This window comes from Morus notabilis, unplaced genomic scaffold (assembly GCF_000414095.1).
Source record: "Morus notabilis unplaced genomic scaffold, ASM41409v2 Scaffold81, whole genome shotgun sequence".
NCBI classification, from domain to species: Eukaryota; Viridiplantae; Streptophyta; class Magnoliopsida; order Rosales; family Moraceae; genus Morus; species Morus notabilis.
In genome coordinates this window covers 189,269-210,347 of record NW_010357153.1, presented here as the reverse complement: position 1 = coordinate 210,347, position 21,079 = coordinate 189,269, and the positions used below count along the sequence as shown (strand labels likewise).

General features: G+C 36.8%; 1 protein-coding gene and 1 non-coding gene across 2 annotated transcripts; one reads left to right on the top strand and one right to left on the bottom strand.

Annotated features, from left to right (window-relative positions):
- Positions 1-15,659: 15,659 nt before the first annotated feature.
- On the bottom strand, positions 15,660-17,642 carry LOC112092050. The gene has a single exon (XM_024167207.1). It carries the CDS (start codon positions 17,640-17,642, stop codon positions 15,660-15,662), a length of 1,983 nt encoding a protein of 660 aa, XP_024022975.1.
- A 16-nt stretch (positions 17,643-17,658) lies between these two features.
- LOC112092107 lies at positions 17,659-17,765 on the top strand. The gene has a single exon (XR_002902423.1). It is a non-coding gene; the product is annotated as a small nucleolar RNA R71 (small nucleolar RNA).
- Positions 17,766-21,079: the final 3,314 nt, after the last annotated feature.

The window sequence follows — 21,079 nt, the reverse complement described above, 5'->3', positions numbered from 1 at the left end:
GAAAAATAACGAAAATCATAAAAAATAGAATATTCATCAAAAAATGATGCTGCTTGTTGCATTAATTCCTAAAAATTGTGTATTCATTTTAGAATACAAAATATAAATAAAAATTTAAATTTCTGACCCATCTCGGCCCCTAGGCGCCCCACTACGCGGGCCGGGGGTTTTTGACAGCGTCTTACTTTGTTTTGTCGTTTGTTAAGGCCATTTTCTACTGGCGTGTCCAGAAAAATATAAGGATCGTGTATGCAAACTTTCATAATTTTTTACGTTGTTTTTATTTCATTTTATTTTATTTTTGAAAGACGAAAAATAAAAAAAATCATAAAAAATAGAATATTCATCACAAAATGGTGCCGCTTATTGTATTAATTCCTAAAAATTGTATATTAATTTTAGAATGCAAACCATGAATAAAAATGTAAATTTTAGACTGATCCTGGCCGCTAGCCGCCCCATAATGCGGGCTGGGGTCTTTTTTACTGCATTTTACTTTTTTGTCATTTTTTGACGCTATTGTTTTGATAACTCTAGGAATTAGAGTTATTCTAGGCATTTTTAGGCTTAAAGTTGGCTCATCCAAAGCTTTAGTTGTTAATTTTATGTTTTATTTGCTGGCTCATTTGGTGCACTCTACTAAGAGTCAATTGCGTGCGGCTTCTGTGGTAATTTGGAAGAAAATTATTGACTTGTGTCCAAAAGGGTGTCGTTTCTGATTTGCAGATTTTGTGATGATAAATGCTGCAGCATTTGCTACAGTAAAAATGTGACAGCATGTAGTTAGTGGATGACGTCAGAGCATAACCTTGCACGAGAATTAGGACAAAGAGCGCATAAGACGGATTTGTTGCTGAGTCGGCTAGACCCAATATTTGAATAGGTGCCACCTCAGCATCCTTGGTTGCCTTAAAGAGGATGGCACCTGGAAACCCTGAAGAGGAGAGAGGGGCGTTGGAGGAAGCAAAAGGCAAGCAAGAGGAAAAGAAGAAAACAGACAGAGAACTAGAGAAGAAGAAAAATAGAGAGAGCCCTGGGTGAAAAGCCTAAGGCAGCAGAGAGTGAAAAGAAAACGAGAGAACAAGAGAGAAAAGGACAAACAGCCACGGGAGGAGACTAACTTGGCTGGAAATCTCGAGGAGTGAAGCCACTGGAGGAGACCCCCCCAGCTCCACCTAGTATTTACTGTTGTTATCCTCATTTTGGTTTATCTTTCCTCCTTCTCTGTATTCAATTCATGGCTGATTATTTTGTTGAAGTTAATAGAACAAGTATGAGCTAAACTTATTTGGCTGGGATGATAAAGTACCTGGATCTGTAATTACGTTGTATATGCTCACTTTTGCTATATTAATGTTGATCTAGCTTGTTCAATATAATTCTTATCATGCATTTTTGTTTACTGACTGGCTATCTTAAACAGAATATTGTGAGTTCAATTTGCTGGAAAGTTGATTGGAGTTAGACCAATATTGAACAATGTGTTGTTTAGCTAAATTTCACAAAGAAGTCTAGTTGATTTGTGAGTAGTATAGGAATATACACTTGTCTCACATAGCCCAATTGAAACCTAAGCTTAACTTAACCTCTATGTTTAGATCTCTCATATGAATATGTTGAAATATGAGTAAAGAGGCGAAATCATAGGTAAGTCGGGAGATCCTTGTGTAAAATTCATGTTTTAGGTTAACTGACAGCATTGTTGTAGCAAAAGTCATAGCATAAATAGCCCAGGTTGTAGTGAAGGGGAAATTGAGTCCCAGTCTTTCACATAAACTAATTTTCTCCTTAGATAACTGAGTGTGCATTTATTTACTTGTGTTTACTGCAATTCTTTTAGTCTTTATAATTGAATCAAACCATTAAATTTGTTTACATTGCATCTCTTGGATCTTATTAGGAAAAATATTAATAACTTTCCTCGTGGGAACGATCCTCTACTCACACTTTATTACTTGTTCGGCACGTGCACTTGCGAGCATAAAAATCACGCAACAAGTTTTTGGCGCCGTTGCCGGGGACAGTTATCATAGTTAATCTTTGTAAGATTCAAGTGTCTTCGTTATTTTACTTGACAATTTTGTTTCCGTCGATTTCAGATATTCTTCTTCTCGCATGAATCGACAACAAGACCGTGATTTGCTGCCCTTAGATCCAAAAATTGAAAGAACGTTCCTCGCAAGGAGAAGGGAGCAACAAGGTCTAGCGGTTGTTGAAGGAATGGCAGAGGAAGCTGCTGGCAATGTAGCCAATTTTGGGCAGCCCGTAAATGTTAACAATCCATTTAACCAGCCAGTCATGGCAGATGACAGGGATAGGGCCATCAGAGATTATGCCATACCGATTTTACATGGGCTAAATCCGGGCATCATTAGGCCAGAGATATAGGCACCTCATGGTGCATTAATTCCTAAAAATGGTATATTAATTTTAGAATGCAAAACATGAATAAAAATGTAAATTTTAGACCTATCCCGGCCCTTGGGCGCCCCACTACATGGCTGGGGGATTTTTGACAGCGTTTTACTTTTTTTGTCATTTTTTTAGGCCAGTTTTTGTAAGCATATCTAGAAAAATGTGATGATCGTGTCTGCAAAATTTCACAATTTTTTGACGTTGTTTTTATTTTATTTTATTTTTTAAAGACGAAAAATAAATAAAATCATAAAAAAATAGAATCTTCATCAAAAAAATGGTGCCGCATGGTACATTAATTCCTAAGAATAGTATATTAATTTTAGAATGTAAAACATGAATAAAAATGTAAATTTTAGACCCATCCCGGCTCCTGGGCGCCCCACTATGCGGGTCGGGGGCTTTTTGAGTGCATTTTACTTTTTTGTCATTTTTTGAGGCCATTGTTTCCAGGCATACCTAGAAAAATGCAAGCATTGTATCTACAAAATTTCATAATTTTTTAACGTCGTTTCTATTTCATTTTATTTTTCAAAGATGTAAAATAAAGAAAATCATAAAAAAATAGAATATTCATCAAAAAATAATCCCGCTTGTTGTATTAATTCCTAAAAATTATATATTAATTTTAGAATGCAAAACATAAATAAAAATGTAAATTTTAGACCCATCCTGACCCCTGGGTGCCCCACTACGCGGGTCGGGGACTTTTTGATAGCGTTTTACTTTTTTTGTCAATTTTTGAGCCTATTTTTTGCAGCCATACCTAGAAAAACGGAAGGAATGTGTCTACAAAATTTTGTAATATTTGACGTCATTTCTATTTTATTTTATTTTTCAAAGTCGAAAAAATGAAAATCATAAAAAAATAAAACATTCATGACAAAATGGTGCCACTTGTTGTATTAATTCCTAAAAATCATATGTTAATTTTAGAATGCAAAATAGAAATAAAAATGTAATTTTTTAACCCATCATGGCCCCTGGGCGCCCCACAACGCGGGCTAAGGGCTTTTTTTCCAGTATTTTACTTTTTTGCCATTTTTTGAGGAGATTTTTTTGCAGGCATGCCCAGAAAAATCTAACGATCGTGTCTACAAACTTTCATAATTGTTGACGTTGTTTTTATTTTTTTTATTTTTTAAAGATGAAAAATAAAAAAAATCATAAAAAATAGAATATTCATCATATTATGGTGTCGCTTGTTGCATTAATTCCTAAAAATCTTATATTAATTTTAGAATGCGAAACATGAATAAAAATATAAATTTTTAACCCCTGCCAGCCCCTGGGTGCCCCACTACGCGGGTCGGGGACTTTTCGACAGCGTTTTACTTTTTTTTGTCATTTTTTTAGGCCATTTTTGTAGTCATGCCTCGAGAAATGTAAGGATCATGTCTACAAAATTTCATAATTTTTTGACGTCGTTTCTATTTTATTTTATTTTTCAAAGAGAAAAAAAGAAAGAAAATCACAAAAAATAGAATATTGATAAAAAAAAAAATGGTGCCACTCATTGCATTAATTCCTAAAAATTACAGATTAATTTTAGAATGTAAAACATAAATAAAAATATAAATTTTTAACCCATCTCAGCCCCTGGGCGCCCCAGTACGCGGGTCGGGGGTTTATGACAGCGTTTCAATTTTTTTTTGACATGTTTTGAGGCAATTTTTTGCAAGCATGCCTAGAAAAATGTGAGGATCATGTTTGCAAACTTTCATAAGTTTTTTACGTTGTTATTATTTTATTTTATTTTTCAAAGATAAAAAACAAAGAAAATCATAAAACTAGAATATTCATCAAAAAATGGTGCCACATGTTACATTAATTTCTAAAAATCATATATTAATTTTAGAATGCAAAACATAAAGAAAAATGTAAATTTTTTACCCATCCCGACCCCTTGGCACCCCACTACGCTAGCCAGGGGCTTTTCGACAGCGCTTTACTCTTTTTTGCCATTTTTTGCAGGCATGCCCAGAAAAATGTAACGATCGTGTTTGCAAACTTTCATAATTTTTGACGTAGTTTTTATTTTATTTTATTTTTCAGAGACAAAAAATAAAGAAAATCATGAAAAATAGAATATTCATCAAATAATGGTGCCGCTTATTGCATTAATTCTTACAAATTGTATATTAATTTTAGAATGCAAAACATAAATGAAGTAAATTTTTGACTCATCTCGGCCCCTGTGCGCCCCACTACGCGGGCCAGGGCTTTTTGACAGCGTTTTATTTTTTTTTTTGCTTGGTTTTTAGGCCATTTTTTGCAAGCATGCCTAGAAAAATGTAACGATTGTGTCTGCAAACTTTCATAATTTTTGATGTTGTTTTTATTTTTTTTTTATTTTTTAAAGAAAAAAAATAAAGAAAATCATAAAAAATAGAATATTCATCAAAAAAATGGTGCCACTTGTTGCATTAATTCCTAAAAATTGTATATTAATTTTAGAATGCAAAACATAAGTAAAATGTAAATTTTTAACCAATCCCGGCCCCTGGGCGCCCCACTATACGGCCCGGGATCCTTTTGACAGCGTTTTTTTTTTTTTTTTGGCATTTTTTGAGGCCATTTTCTATAGCCATGCCTGGAAAAATGTAAGGATCTTGTGTACAAAATTTCATAATTTTTTGACGTCATTTCTATTTGATTTTATTTTTCAAAGACGAAAAATAAATAAAATCATAAAAAATATAATATTTATCAAAAAAATGGTGCCGTTTGTTGCATTAATTCCTAAAAATGGTATATTAGTTTTAGAATACAAAATATAAATAAAAATGTAAATTTTTTACCCATCCCGGTCCCTGGGCGCCCCACTACGCAGGCCAGGGGCATTTTGACATTGTTTTACTTTTTGTCATTTTTTAGGCTATTTTTTGCAGACATGCCTAGAAAAATGTAATGATCGTAGCTACAAAATTTCATAATTTTTTGACTTCGTTTCTATTTTATTTTATTTTATTTTTCAAAGACGAAAACTAAAGAAAATCATTAAAAATAGAATATTCATCAAAAAATGGTGTCTCTTGTTGCATTAATTCCTGAAAATTGTATGTTAGTTTTAGAATGCAAAACATAAATAAAAATATAAAATTTTGACCTATCTCAGCCCCTAGGCACCCCACTTTGCGGGCTGGGGGCCTTTTACTTTTTTTTTGGTCATTTTTTGACGCCATTTTTTGTAGGCATGCCTGGAAAAACGTGAGGATCGTGTCTATAAAATTTATAATTTTTTGACGTTGTTTCTATTTTATTTTATTTTTTAATCATGAAAAATAAAAAAAATCATAAAAATGGAATATTCATCAAAAAATGGTGCTGCTTGTTATATTAATTTCTAAAAATTGTATATTAATTTTGTGGTCTGCACTCATCAATACTCTCCTGCATTAGACACATCCATGGGCCATTATGAACCTTGATATATTGTGAAGATGTATATCTGTTTACCCAGATGCAAAACAGACAATTAGTAATTCGCTTTTAGATACTTAAAAGAAGAGAAACAAAAATAAAAATAACAAAGAAAATCACTATCCAAATTCATACATATTTTTTTAATTGGAGGGTAATGATTTTTTTTCTTTTTCATTTTTTTGCCATGTAATTCACTATCCAAATGCATATAGTCTATTTTCCTATACATATCAGATTATGAAAATGATCTTTTCCAAAAAAAAAAAAAAAAAAAAAAAAAAAAAAAAAAAACCTGATCATAATCATGCCAAGTTTCTAGACGTGATTATAAACTATAAATTTTCTACACGTGAACTTAAGCCACATATTATTCTTCTTAATTAATTTGAATCTGGAATGATGTGAAATCTAGAAATTTCAACCAAAGTAGATCATTGATGTGGTTAATTCTTTAATATTTAATTAGCTAGTATCGTAGTTAGTAATTTGAGCTTGTTGCAACATACGAGCCCTCCGATCATTTCTATGATCTGTATTGTTTGCGTTATAAACAAAACCATGTGGCGCCTTCATAAGTTGCCGTAGCTTTATACGCCATAACTCTTTTTTTTTAACAACACTTTTTTTGTCAGTCTCTTTATCACTCTCTCATTTATTATTTAATATGTGAACTTAATTATCTTATTTTTTATTTAAATAACAATATATCATATTAATAAAATTTATGTATCAACTATCAAACAGTAAATATAGTGATAAAAAATGACAGAAAAAATGTCTCTAGCATTCTTTTGCTTAAAATTTGGAAGCATTGATGCCGCTTCAATTTTTGTCTACGTGACATACTTTATACTTCAAATTACGTCATAACAAATAAAGATTTTATATTCATTGCTTTTTTACAAAAAGAACTTTATAATGTTGTTCATTTGTATTTTTCCTTCGAGTTTAAAGTTAATCAAAGTAGAGTTGTTTTATTTATTAATTGATTAATCGATCAATATCGATAAAATTTACCGATCAAGTAATGCCATATATCAGTGAAAAACGAAGTGAAGGTTGTGTTTGCAGGCATGATAAAATTGTCTCTCTTTTGATAGGATTCAATTCCCTATCTCTCTCATCTTGTTTGCAAAATAAATTTCTTTATACAAACATGCACTTAATTAGCGTTTCAAGTTCATTGGCATCATGGTTTGGAACTGCTTCCATAACTATTTATTATGACTCTTTTTTAACTGTCAACGGAAGTCATGATCGATGTGGCCCTGTTTGGATTGCATGTCCTATCTTTCTTTCTGTTTGAGTTAAGTCGGTAAAATTTTTGTTCTGTCCGTTCGGCTGCATATGTATTTTTTGTAAATTTAAAATCAACAATAACGATAACATATGGAAAAGAAAACAGATACTAAAAGTTAAAAAGAAAAAATGGAAATCAGATTTCATCATTAGAAAAAATTTGAACTCAAAACGTGTAGAATGATTGTGTACGTTGAAAATTGTTCGTCGTAAAAGCTTTATTTTACCAAAATCACTATCCAGACGCATTTGGATATTGATTCTTTCTTTTGGATAATGTTCAGTACTGTTAGAGTAAAATTTCGTCAACACTTATTAACGTTTCTAGTCTAATAATTCATATTGAATAAGAAAATTATTTTAAAAAATTAAAAAAACACTCTCGACTGCTAATTCTCTTGGGCGGCATACTCTAAAAATAAAAGAAAAAGGTCAAGTTAGGGCCTTAGTCGTCGAGAGGTCACAACGGATCCACAAGTTAAAGAAGTTGGAGTGGGCAACGAGAAGTCATAAACACCAGTTGAAAGAAAAAGAGAGGTGAATTTGGATTAAAAAGGTCCAAAGTTTCGGTATTCCCAATACCGGACTTAAAATAAAACCCAGAAATGGGTTCAGAACCCATTTACACCCAGAAAGTGGGTTAAAAACCCAGCAAAGAGTTTCAAAACCCAAAACTGGGTTACAGACCCAGAAAAGCAAGGACTCAGAAAAGATCACCAAAAACAGGGGAGTTTCAATACGAATCCAAAGAAGGTATTCCTTTCTTTTTTAACATTATTTTTGTAGGAATCCAAGTTTAAGGTTCAAGATACACTCACCGGTTCTTGACTTTGAAAGTTTGAAGACGCAGAGATGTTGAAAAGAAGAACGGCGGAAATGCGCGAAGATCGGAGCTGGAGAAGAAGTTTTCTAGGATGTCTTCGAGATTCCGGGAAAAGTCCAGCAGAGTAATGGGGTTTTTTGCGAATAAATTTCTGAAAAACCATTCTGGGGGGTATATATCAGCAAATGAGAGGCCTAGAGGTTTCAGGGAAGCCCATAAGTCACCAAATCTTGACCGTCAAATTTGAAACGTGCCCATCCAACGGTGGATTCAAAAAGATGCGATCTGACGGCCCAAAATAGTGCAAGAGAAATTAAATTTGATCCAATGGCTGAAATTTAACCCTCGATTGTTATGTGTCATAACGGGATAGGGGATGCGACTATTAACACGATTGACCTGACTGCTCTACTACCTGAGAATTCAGCTGCAATGATGGCACTGTTTGGGAAAACTGCTCCACTTCCTGAGGTTTCAGCTGCAATGGTGGTACAATTTGGGAAAGTAACTGCCAAGTTGTCCAAGGATGAGATCACCATGTGGACCTCTCGATGTAATAGAGCTTGCAACATCATAATGTAATATTCCAAGCTAAGGGACAATTGTTGCGCCATGGATGAGCAATTAGACCATCCCTTCGCGCCGCATGCATCGAGAGCTTCAGAAGTCAGGAACTGATCCCTAATGTTGAGATTTGACAGTTAATGAGATGTCCCTAGATTGAGGAGAACTCCTTAGGACAATTCATTCAAGTCGAGAAGTTCTTGTAAAGGCTTTGAAGGTCTTGGCGTTGATAAGTCTACAGCATTAGATTCAAATCAAATCCCGCCAAATCAGAAAGGGATAAACCTCATCAAATATCTGAATCTAAATTGGGAGATCAGATAACTATAATCTCTTATATTCGGATATTCAAATAAAAGTATGTCAGAAAAATCCCTTAATTAAAGGAGATAAAGGGATCATCATCAGAAAATTAGTAATAAGATTTTCTACATTCAGGAAAGCCTATAAAAAGGGCTGAACTCTTCATTTGATTTTTTACAAACTATTTTTTCCCTATTGAGACTATAATTCTGAGAATTAGTGCATCTACAAGTGGACATAACTAAAGAGTTTCTGCCGAACCACTATAAACTTGTGCCTTCTTTATTTTCTGCAATTAATTTGTCAATCAATTCGTGAGAGTTATTACGCGAGTGTTCCCGGAGACATTAAATTCTGAGTTAACAAATTTTTACCTTCAACCATTTTTTTTTTGTCACGAAATTGTCATTTTTAGTCGCACTAGTATGTTTGTCACGACTTTTAAATTTCGGTTTTTATGAATTTTTTTTATTGGAATAATACGTACTATGCAGCGGAGGCGGAGGCTTACCGGAGGATCTTGAAGATCTTGAAGCTTTGATAAGGCCTAAATCTTTACCAAGATCTTGAAAAAAAAAACACACACACACACATTGCTTGTGAGAATTTTTTTGCAACTTTCAAAGATGTGGATCCTACAAATGTGGGATTCACACTTTACTGGTTTACAGTATTGAAAACCACTTGTGTATTTTAGCATTATTAAAAAAATAAATAAATAAAGAAATTATTTCGGAATTTTTTCAATTTTTTTTGAGTCCGTTCGGTTTGTTAATTTGAGTTTTTAATTCGAATTGAGATGCAATGTTGTGTGAGAATTTTTTACTGTAGTAAAAAAATTAAATGTGACTATTTTTTAAAACTTTTTATTATAATAAAACTCAAATTCTAAACTCGAATAAGCGAAATGAACGAAACCTTTGTTTTTTTTTTTTTTTCCTAATTAGCGGATATAGAGGAGAAATATATTTTCTTCTATGGAGGAAAAGAAAATGAGTGGGTCCAAAAGTTCACCAGCAGAGTTAGCGCTCTTGGCAACGATCCAAGCATCAAGGACGCCAGGATCGCCATAGAGTTATTCTGCGCGGGAAAGTCTCCGAAAGGCGGCGAAGATCTCGGAATCCTCGGCCGAATCATCCATAGAGAGCTTGTTCATCACCAAGGCTCGAAAACAAATCGATCCGGTCAAATAAGAGATCCAAAAGCTTCTCTCTTACAAGAACGAGAGCAGATCGGCCGTGCTGCAAAGGGTCGAGCGTTGTCGTGGCTGGTCTGTTGGAAGTTGAACTTGTTTTTAGGTTTAATATTAATTGAGTTTGATATTTTAATTGTTGGGCTTTGATCCAATGAATTAATTTAGACTATAATAAGCTCAAATTCTAGAAGGCACTTCTATAATAATCTTCAAATAATATCTAAATATTTTAAAATGGGAGAATTTTAGAGAATTTTAGAAAAATAAAATATTTTAAAAAAAAATCTAAAATAGTAGATATTTTGATGGATAATTTTAGAGAATGAATTATAATTATCAGATTAAAAATGTATTGGCATAATTATAGACTTCGTTGTAGAAGTGCTACTAGCGTATATAGGGTGAGTCCTTCCATTTGTATTAAGCTAAAAAAATTTCTTAAGAAGTATTTAAAAGAGTCTTCTTCCTCTTCTCTAAATAGATGTTTGGTTCACAAATTTAAAATCATGATTTAAAATTATCACTACACTAAAAGAGACTTTTAATAACTTTTAATTATAGCATTTTTGAAAAACCGTTATTAAAATTTATTTTGATTACATTTTATAGCGTTTTAAAAAAGTTATTTTTAATATATTTGTATTAGAAAATCATGAAATGTTTTGGCGGGTTGTGAAAATTGAAATTTCTCTCTCTTTCTCATATTTATTTTTCTATCTCTCCTTATTTTACATGTACTCTCGCTCTCTCTCTTTCTCGTTCTTCTCTTCCTCTGCTGAACTCTCTCTCTCTCTTCTTCCAAGAAAAAATTTCGAATTTCTAATAACTCACTCGTTCTTGATCAGAATTGAGTGATTCTTGTTTCTATGAGTTCACAACAAAGAGGAGAACAAGATGGCACCCATATATTGCCTATGGAATCCATCACGCTCGGAAGCTCACCGGAGCTCCACTGTCGTTCGCGTCGTGAGCTGCCATCTCCGGCAGTGGAGGTTGACACTACTTGATTCAAAATGTTGAGGGCGACGTCGGGATGCTAAGCCCTGAAGAAATTTTGAGGAAGGAGCTTCTATTTTTGAGGTAGGGTTTTCCACTTTTTCCTCCTATTTGGTTTAAATCCAAATTTACTCTTGTTTTTTTTGTTCTATTTTGGTTGTGGTTATGATGGCTTGGAGACAAAAATGTGTGATAATATTTATTCATGTTCATGGTGCAATTTTTATTTCTTTTAAGCGAATTCTATGGCCACTTCTTTTGCAATCTTTTTCTTTTTTTTTTTTTTGGTTACTTGCCTTTTCAGGTATCATTTTTGTTGTTGTTGTTGTTGTTCTTGTTTTTTTGTTTTTTTTTCCCCTCCAGGCTTTTTGGTATGTAGGCTGTGGCACTCGGCCTTTTTGGTATGTGGGCTGTGTCTGTGATATGTATCAAGATCCAATGCCCTTCGTGGTGTCAGTTTCTTTGCGAATGTGTCACTACTTGCCTGTATGGCATGTAATTATAAGCTTTCTGGTCTTGTGCATTTGTAAATTAGGATGTTTCATTAGTTGTTAGTTGGTGTCTAGTGTATTTTTCTTTTATTAATGCCAACAGTACCTTTCACAGATATTACCTGTACTGGTTACCACACGTCGATTTGGAACTGTATGTGTTCACCATGTTATTAATCTTGCCCAGGTGGTAATGCTGATTATGCAATGGATATGCACCAGAAAGAACAACTTCACGACAATAGCATGTCAATGATGCAATCTCAGGTCTTAGATCGTTTTTCTTTTTTAATTACCTGTCCTTGTTATCTTATGAGTTTACTCTTAATACTTCCATGTTTCAATACCCAGATGGGGAGGTCTGCTGGATTCAGTCTCGGAGCAACATATTCATCTCATCGACCTCAGCAGCAACAGCAACATGCTCCATTAGTCATCAGTAGTGGTGTGTCCTTCACACCTGGAAACAATCAGGATCTGCTGCACGTACATGGCTCTGATATGTTTCCATCTTCCCATTCATCTTATCATTCCCAGGTATGATCATCTGGTGTTGCAAATAGTTCTTTTTCTTATCTGATTCGGTGGTTTCAAATGGAAACATGAGAGTCTGTTTCATTTTTGCAAATCTAAGTTGTGGTTAATTAGAGATTGGGAAAAGCAAACTAGTTTGTGTACCAAGAAAAAAAAAAAGAAGAGCCAACACCTGGAAACGTGGAAATAATTGAAAGATCCAAATACAAAGAAAAAACCTTCCATTACTCTCTTGTGCAGCATGCCTAAAGACGAAGCCCAGTTATATGCCGCAAATGAACTGTAAGCACTTCCCACTTACTATTTCTAAGCACTTTCTATATGCACGTTGTCTACTCAAAATCTATTATGTAACCAAGTCGACTGAATGTTTTACTAACTGCCTTGACTGACATCTTCAATTGCAGTTATAACAGAGGCTGGTTTTATCACAAAGAAGGATCCTACACTGTTTTGATCCAAACACATTTGAAACAATCCGCAAGGTTAGGAATACAAATCTTATTCTGAAATTACACGGGATGGAGTTTGTTTTTTTTTACCACACCATTTTTTTCTATCTTATATATATATATTGTTTTTGTTTCATCATATATATATTTTTTCACTTACCAACGACGTGGTCCCACTAATGCACTTAGAGCCTGAGCTTTTTGCCCACGAAGAATCGCGATGCTACACGATGCTGTAGCAGAATTTGTTCACCAGTTTTCAGGCACGCCATAACTGAGTGCCCCGTCCGTCCGTCAATTGCTACAGCAACCATGCCACCAAATGAAAGTCTCAGTGTTCTGCCATAAACCAGGATGTGAATTAGCACGAAAGAAAAGAAATAAATGAATCGAAACTAAAGGTAAAACAAAGAAAAGGAAAGAATATAAAATAAAAAGGATTAGAAACTTTGGGCTGCCTCCCAATATCGCTTGTTTTAACGTCGACAGCTGACTTTCTACTTGTTTCAAGGATCTTGCAAGGTGATAGAGGTCCTGCTCTTGTCAACCTCTGTTCCCCAGTAATGTTTCAACTGCTGGCCATTAACCTTGAATTCTCGGCCTGACTTTTCCTCGAGTATATCTACAGCTCCATGAGGGTACATCTTGACAACCTTGAATGGGCCTGACCACCGCGATTTAAGTTTACCAAGAAAAAGCTTCAGTCTGGAGTTAAATAGAACACTTGTTGTCATGGTTCAAAGTCTCTTGGTTGAATCCTCTTATCATGCCACTTCTTAGTTTTGCCCTTGTACAGCTTAGCATTCTCATAGGCAAACAATCTCAGCTCCTCCAACTCGTTCAACTGCGGCAAACGAGCTTCTCCAGCAGCTTGAAAGTCTATATTGATCTTCCTTGTAGCCCAGTATGCTCGGTGTTCAAGCTCCAAAGGCAAGTGGCAAGCCTTGCCGAATACAAGCCGATATGGTGACATGCCCAATGGGGTCTTAAAGGCTATTCTATAAGCCCAAAGTCCATCATCCAACCTCAGTGACCAGTCCTTCCGATTAGGATTCACCATTTTTTCCAAAATCCTCTTAATCTCTCTGTTGGATATCTCAGCTTGTCCACTGGTTTGAGGATGATATGCCATAGCAATTTTATGCCTGACCCCATATTTGGCCAACAACCCCTCAAACAACTTACGACCAAAATGCATCCCCTCATCACTTATGATGGCTCGCAGAGTTCCAAAATGAGTAAAGATGTTCTTCTGCAAGAATTTAACCACGGCTCGTGAATCATTAGTAGGAAGTGCCGAAGCCTCCACCCATTTCGATATGTAATCAATAGCCACCAAGATATACAAATTCCCATGTGATGGAGGGAACGGTCCCATGAAATCTATTCCCCAAACATTGAATAATTCTACCTCGAGTATGTCGTTCAAAGGCATCTCATGTCTTTGGGAAATGTTTCCCACTCTTTGGCACCGGTCACAGGTTTTGGCAAACTCATGAGCATCTTTGAAGAGAGATGGCCAAAAGTATCCTGATTGCAAGACTTTGGTGGTTGTTCTAAGACCTCCAAAATGCCCTCCATACGGTGAAGAGTGGCAGTGTTGCAAGATGCTAGGTACCTCCTCTTCGGGGACACATCGCCTCAAAATTTGATCGGCGCATTGCTTGTAAAGAAAAGGCTCATCCCAAAATAGGATTTCACATCATATAGGAACCTCTTTAGTTGCTACCACTTTATGTCAGGAGGTGTCTATCCGCTCGCCAAGTAATTCACCAAATCTACATACCATAGCAGAAGAGCTTGCTTCACCATAAGGAGTTGCTCATCGGGGAAGGATTCTTGAATTGGAACACTCTTGTCATCCTCATTTCCATATTCAAGTCTAGAGAGATGGTTGCCACTTGATTTTCCGTCCCCCTTCTATCTTTGATTTCAAGGTCAAACTCCTGAAGTAAAAGCACCCATCTAATGAGCCTTGGTTTAGCATCTTTCTTCGAAATGAGATACTTGATTGCCGAATGGTCCATATAAACTGTGACTTTAGTTCCCACAAGGTAGGCCCTAAACTTGTCAAATGCAAACACAACAGCTAGTAGTTCCTTTTCAGTGGTGGTGTAGTTAAGTTGAGCATCCGTCAATGTCTTACTAGCGTAATAGATGGAGTGAAAAATCTTGCTTCTTCTCTGCCTAAGCACAGCACCTACTGCATGATCACTAGCACCGCACATCAATTCAAAAGGCAGGTTCCAATTTGGAGTTACTATGACCGGGGCGGACACCAGAGCTTTCTTCAACTCCACAAATGCTTGCCGACACTCATTGTTGAAATCAAAGTGCCTATTTTGCTCTAGCAACGAGCACAAGGGCTTGGAAATCTTTGAGAAATCCTTAATAAACCTTATGCAGAAACCAGCGTGTCCCAAGAAACTTCTAACTCCTTTGACTGAGGTTGGAGGTGGCAATTTCTCAATGACTTCAATTTTTGCTCGATCAACTTCAATGCCTCTGCTAGAAACTTGTGGCCCAAAACAATTCCTTCTTGAACCATGAAATGGCATTTTTCCCAGTTTAGTACAAGATTGGTCTCCTGACTCCTTTCTAGCACTTTTTCCAAGTTCTTTAAACAGTACCAAAAACAAAAAAATCATCCATGAAGATCTCACGAGTTCTCTCTAGCATATCTGTGAAAATTGGTGTCATACAGCGTTGGAAGGTGGTTGGAGCGTTGCACAGGCCGAATGGCATCCTCCGAAAGGCAAATGTCCCATAAGGACAGGTGAACGTTGTTTTCTCCTGATCTTCCGGTGCTACAACAATCTAGTTATAACCAGAATATCCATCTAGAAAATAGTAGTACTCTTTACCAACTAATATGTCCAACATTTGATCGATAAAAGGCAGGGGAAAATGGTTTTTTCTTATGGCCTTGTTGAGCTTTCGGTAGTCCATACACACTCTCCAACCAGTCACAGTTCGTGTTGGTATCAATTTGTTATTGTCGTTAGCCACAACTGTCACTCTACCCTTCTTTGGTACACACTAGACAGACGAGACTGACCCATGAGCTATTTGAAATGGGGTAAATAATCCATGCATCAAGCCATTTAATCACCTCCTTCTTCACGACTTCTTTCATAATGGGGTTCAGTCTGCGTTGTTGTTCAACTGAGTTGCTCCAGCAGCAACTTCTCTTGCTTCGAATCTAAAGAGGATGAAATAATCACGGGTAAGGTGCTTCCCTCTCCTAGGTAAGCATACCTCAAGTGTGAAGGAAGAGGTTTTAACTCCAACACTGGTGCTTCTTTAATAGATGGCTTGACTCGTTTAAACACTCCCTCAGTTAATTCTAATGATTCAAACAGCCTCTTCCCATTATCTCCATGTTGCTTGGTTCCCACCCACGTCACTTGAGCATTGTCCTCTCCGTTATCCTCATCAAAAATGCCAAACAAAGACACTTGAAATGCATCCTTGCAGCACATCTTTTGGATTTCTTCATTCACAACAACATAAAAAATACTCACAGCTGCACACTTTTCCACATCATCTGAAAATTGCATAGCCTTGAACACATTAAATGTGACCTGCTCATCATGAACCCTCATTGTGAGCTCTCCTTTTTGTACATCAATCAACGTCCTGCCTGTAGCAAGAAATGGCCTGCCTAAGATGATTGGCACCTCCTTATCGGGCTCATAGTCAAGCACGATAAAATCCACAAGGAAGATGAACTTATCTACCCGTACAAGGACATCTTCAATTTTTCCCTCGGGGTAAACAAACGAGCGGTCAGCAAATTGAAGTGTAACCGTGGTTGGCCTTGCTTCACATATGCCCAATTGCTTGAAAAATGACATTGGCATCAAATTTATACTTGCACCGAGATCACATAGAGCCCTTCCACAGTAGGTGTCTCCAATGGAGCAGGGAATTGTGAAACTTCCAGGGTCACTTAACTTGGGTGGTAGCTTACTTTGCAAAATCACACTGCATTCTTTTGTGAGTGCCATAGTTTCAAATTCTCCAAACCTTCTTTTCTTCGTAAGCATGTCTTTCATAAACTTTGCATAAGTTGGCATCTGCTCCAAGGCTTCCACAAGAGGTATGTTGATGTGGAGTTGCTTCAATACATTAAGAAACTTGCCAAATTGCTTATGTTGTTGCTGCTTTTGGAATCTCTGAGGGAATGGTGGTGACAAATTGACTTTTTGCTGATCATGGCTATTCTGCTTTGTTGCTACAGCAAAATTTTCAACAGAGTGCTGATTTGTTGAATCTTTCACGCCATTTTCCTCCTTTTCTTCTGGTTGGATTGAAGAGGGCTCCCCATGCTTCTTAGACTTGTCTTTTGGCATCTCCAGCTCTTTCCCACTCCTAAGAGCGATTGCCTTGCAATGCTCATTCCCTTCATGCCTTGGCTTCTCCGTGTCACTAGGCAAAGTCCCATGGGATCTGTTATTTAGAGCATTAGCAAGCTGCCCCATTTGATTTTCTAGATTCCTCAAAGACGCTACTTGGTTTTGAATCATGGCGGATTGATTTTGAATCTCCATTTCATTCTTTGCAATATACTCTTTTAGCATGATTTTGAGTGCATTTTTCTGCTCCTGGTTTACTAGTTTTTGAAGTGGGTTTGTTTGTTGGTAACCAAGTAGTGGGGTTGCTCGGTTAGGTCTACTTGATGAGCTTGAGTCTTGGTTACTCCAAGAAAAATTCAGATGCTGCTTCCACCCAGGATTGTAAGAATTGGAGTAGGGATTGTTTCCCCTTTTGAAATTACCCATATAACACACTGATGCTGGGTTAGAAGGGCATTCTTCAAATAAATGATCATCTCTGCAGTATACACATGAAACAGTTGTTGTTTTCACTTGTTGAGCTTCTCCTGACATTTTCATGGACTTGGCCATGTTGGCTAAAGAAGACACTTGGACTGTAATAGCAGTCAATGCATCTACTTCATAGGACCCAACTACTCTTCTTCCTGTAGTATCCCTGCTGATTGGATATTGATAGTCATTGTTGGCTATCCTCTCTAGAATCGCATAAGCTTCATTGTAGGACTTGTCAAGAAGTGCCCCATTTGCTGATGAATTCACCACCATTCGAGTTTGAGCATTGAGACCGTTATAAAAGATCTCCATTTGACTCCAATGTGCAATACCATGATGTGGGCATTTTCTCAACAAGTCTTTGTACTGTTCCTAAGTTTCATAGAGTGCCTCATCATCCCGTTGCTGGAAGGAAGTAATGTTATTCCTCAATTTGGTGTTCTTAGCAGGAGGTTGATACTTGAGCAAGAACTTCTGAGCTAGATCATTCCACGTGGTGATTGAGTCTGGAGGCACTGAGTTCAACCACATCCGAGCCAAGTCTCACAGAGAGTAAGGAAAGAACTTCATTCTTAAAGCCTCTTGCGGTACCCCTTATTGTTTGAACGAGTCACAGACTTCAATGAAAAGTCTGAGATGCAACCATGGATCTTCAGTTGGCAAGCCAGCAAATTGTCCAACTGTTTGGAGCATTTGAAACATAACTGGTTTTAGCTCAAATTGTGAGGCTTGAATATCTGGTCTAACAATGCCCGGATTTAGATCATCAAGAATAGGCACAACATGCTCTCGAATAGGATGGTCTCTATCATCTATCACTGTTGCATTGTTCCCGTTATTCCCATTCCCATTTCGGACCATAACCTGCTCCTCCATGTTAGCTAAATTAGCCAACCCACACTGCTCTCTTCTTCTCGCTCTGAAAGTGCACTCAATCTCAGGATCTAGATGAAGCAACTCAGGTTGTTATGGCACGTTCATGCACCAAATTCAATATCCTGACTGAAAACAAAAATTGAAATAACTGTAAGAATAATGAAAACAGAATGAATAGCAAATGATTTTTACAAAATTGTTCAATATGCTTAATCCCCGACAACGGCGCCAAAAACTTGTTGCACAATATCTTACGTTCAAAATAATGTGAGTTTTTTATGCAAGTGTACATAGCCAATAAGTAATAAAGAGTGAGCGAGTTATCATTCCCACGGAGATTCACAAATTGAGCTAACTCCTAAAAATCTATCGCTAAACAAGTCAATATAGAATTTGGTTAAAACGAAAGTTGTATTCAATTATCAACTAAACAAATAAGGAAAAGAATAGTACTAAACTATGGGTAACTTGAATTCAAAGCTATCTAATCTTATCAAGCACGTTAATAATGGTAACAACTAGCTAGGATTAAGAATCCCCCTAAGATGCAAATCTGCCCGTGTTGCTGCCTAATGTTATAGCAAAATTTTCGTTCCATCAACCTGGGTTTCACACGTTAATCACAATGATCTTCCCATATCACTTACGTTTTAGGTCTCTCAATTAGATCTAACATATTCCTATGCAAAACCTAATTTCAAAACATCATTTAATGCACCAATTTCCAACAGATATACAAGGTAACAATATATTCTTATACTGTGACAAATCAGGCAAATTCTAATGAGATTTCCTGATCTTACATCATCCAAGTTAGATCTACTAGATTTATCTTTTTCCAAAGTTAAATCCAATTAATAACTACAAATTAATTTCCATCAATAAGTAGTAATAATGATAAACACACTTGAATTAACAGAATTAAAAGATCACTTAGCATTAAACATTAACTAAGCATCATCACAACTTAGGGTTTATCATAATCCCAGTTAAAGCAAATTAGCTCATGTTTACAAATGTAGAAATAAGAGAAATATCAAAAACCATAATGTTCAACATATCAAATTAAATGGAGTTTACAGATTAAGAAAGGGGAGGAGATGGAAAGATAAACGTGGAGTGGATTCCTCCACTCTTAGCTCGTCCTTGCTACCTTCTCTCCGAGCTGCTTCCCTTTCCTCATATGTACTCTATCGACTGTCCTTTGTTCAAAATGTGCTGAAAAATCCCTCTTCTGTACTAGCCAGCCGTCACCTCCTCTTCATTTTCTATATATATGCCAGCCTTTTGGACCACATGCTTTCATTCCTTCGGCTAGGGTACACAAAGGAGCTCAGTGACAGGCACATGTGAGCTGCTAAGGATTTTTTCCATGATTATGCCATCTCAGCCATCCAAGTACGGCTCCTCAAAATAAGTGGAGAATGCCAGCTGTACGTTCCCAGCTTTTAAGATTCAGCCAGAATAAGCTGCTGCAGCATTCCATGGCAAAATTTGTCCTGTCGTTTTCCAGCTTCTACCATAAAAAACGACACTGCATGCATACTCATCTTGCACTTTAGTTCTTTCAAACGTTTTTTTCTTTCTTTCCATTCATTTTTTCACAAAATTAGAAAATGTAACAACACGCTAGCAAACATCAAAACAATAAAAACAACTAAAACTGAAAGATTAATCCAACAAATCACCCTCTTAGTAACCAATTTAAGCTTAGAAATGACTAAGATCACTATATTTTCATAGAGTTATTAGGCATCCCATGGGTGCCCCGGGGGGATCCCGGGGGTGTGCCGGGCGTGCCTCGGGTGTCTCCCTTAGGGTGCCCTTGGGGTTCCCCGGGGGTGTCCCGGGGGTGCCCTGGGGGTGCCCAAGGTGACTCAGGGGTTCCCTGAAGGTCTCCCGTGGGTCTCCCGGGGGTGCCCCGGGGGTCCCCCGGAGGTGTTCCGGGGGTGCCCCAAGGGTGTCTTGAGGGTGCCCCGGTGGTCTCCCGGGGGTGCCCCGTGGCTGCCCCAGGGGTGCCTCGTGGGCACCCCGTGGGGGCCCCGAGGATGTCCCGGGGGTGCCCTGGGGTTGCCCCGTGATACGAACCACGCCAACAACGTGACGAAACCTGAAATTAAATATGGAATTACAATTCAAGATCCTCAAGAATTGATGGAAACCGTGACCTGTTGCTTAGCAAAACAAGAACCTTGTTATGGTGAAGATGCCACAAACGAGTATGGAAATCCGTTTGATAAGTCAAGTTTGAACACCACAAGGAAACATTGATAAGTTTGAATTAGTTTCTTCAAGAACTCATGAAGAATATCTCATAACATGAATAAACATCAAAACTAACTTTATTATCCGAATTTCAACCTTAAATAGCCAAAAATAACATGAATAGTTTTAAAATTTGAAAAGGCCTAATTTACCCTTAATGATGTGCAGCACCTAAAACAAGATAATCACCTAAAGATAAGATAAACACACCTAAAGCTAATCCTAGGAAGGAATCCAAATTTGACTCCAACGCCTTCTTTCTAAACATGCCTATTTGGGAATTTAAATGATAAACTGATACTTAAATCTAAAAAGATAGTATTAGGATGAAATCAAGTCTTCATCCGCAATCTTGACTTGATCCCTTACTGGAAATTGTGCCTAAAGCCTTTTGGACTCCCCCTTGCAAGTGTAGCTTGGAATGACATGCAAGTTGGCCATGTAATGGCTCGATGGATGTGTATGGCCGATTCTTTCTCTTCTTGTTGTAGGACTCTCCGAACTAGGTTGTTCAACTCGTCTTTAAATCTTTTAGCTCGATACATCGTCACCGGACCAACTGGGACTTAAATTGGATCATAAGTATTCCTTGCATGATGTCATCATCA

Coding starts and splice junctions, on each gene's coding strand:
- LOC112092050 (XM_024167207.1), bottom strand. CDS start 17,642: ATGGAGATCTTTTATAACGGTCTCAATGCTCAAACTCGAATGGTGGTG.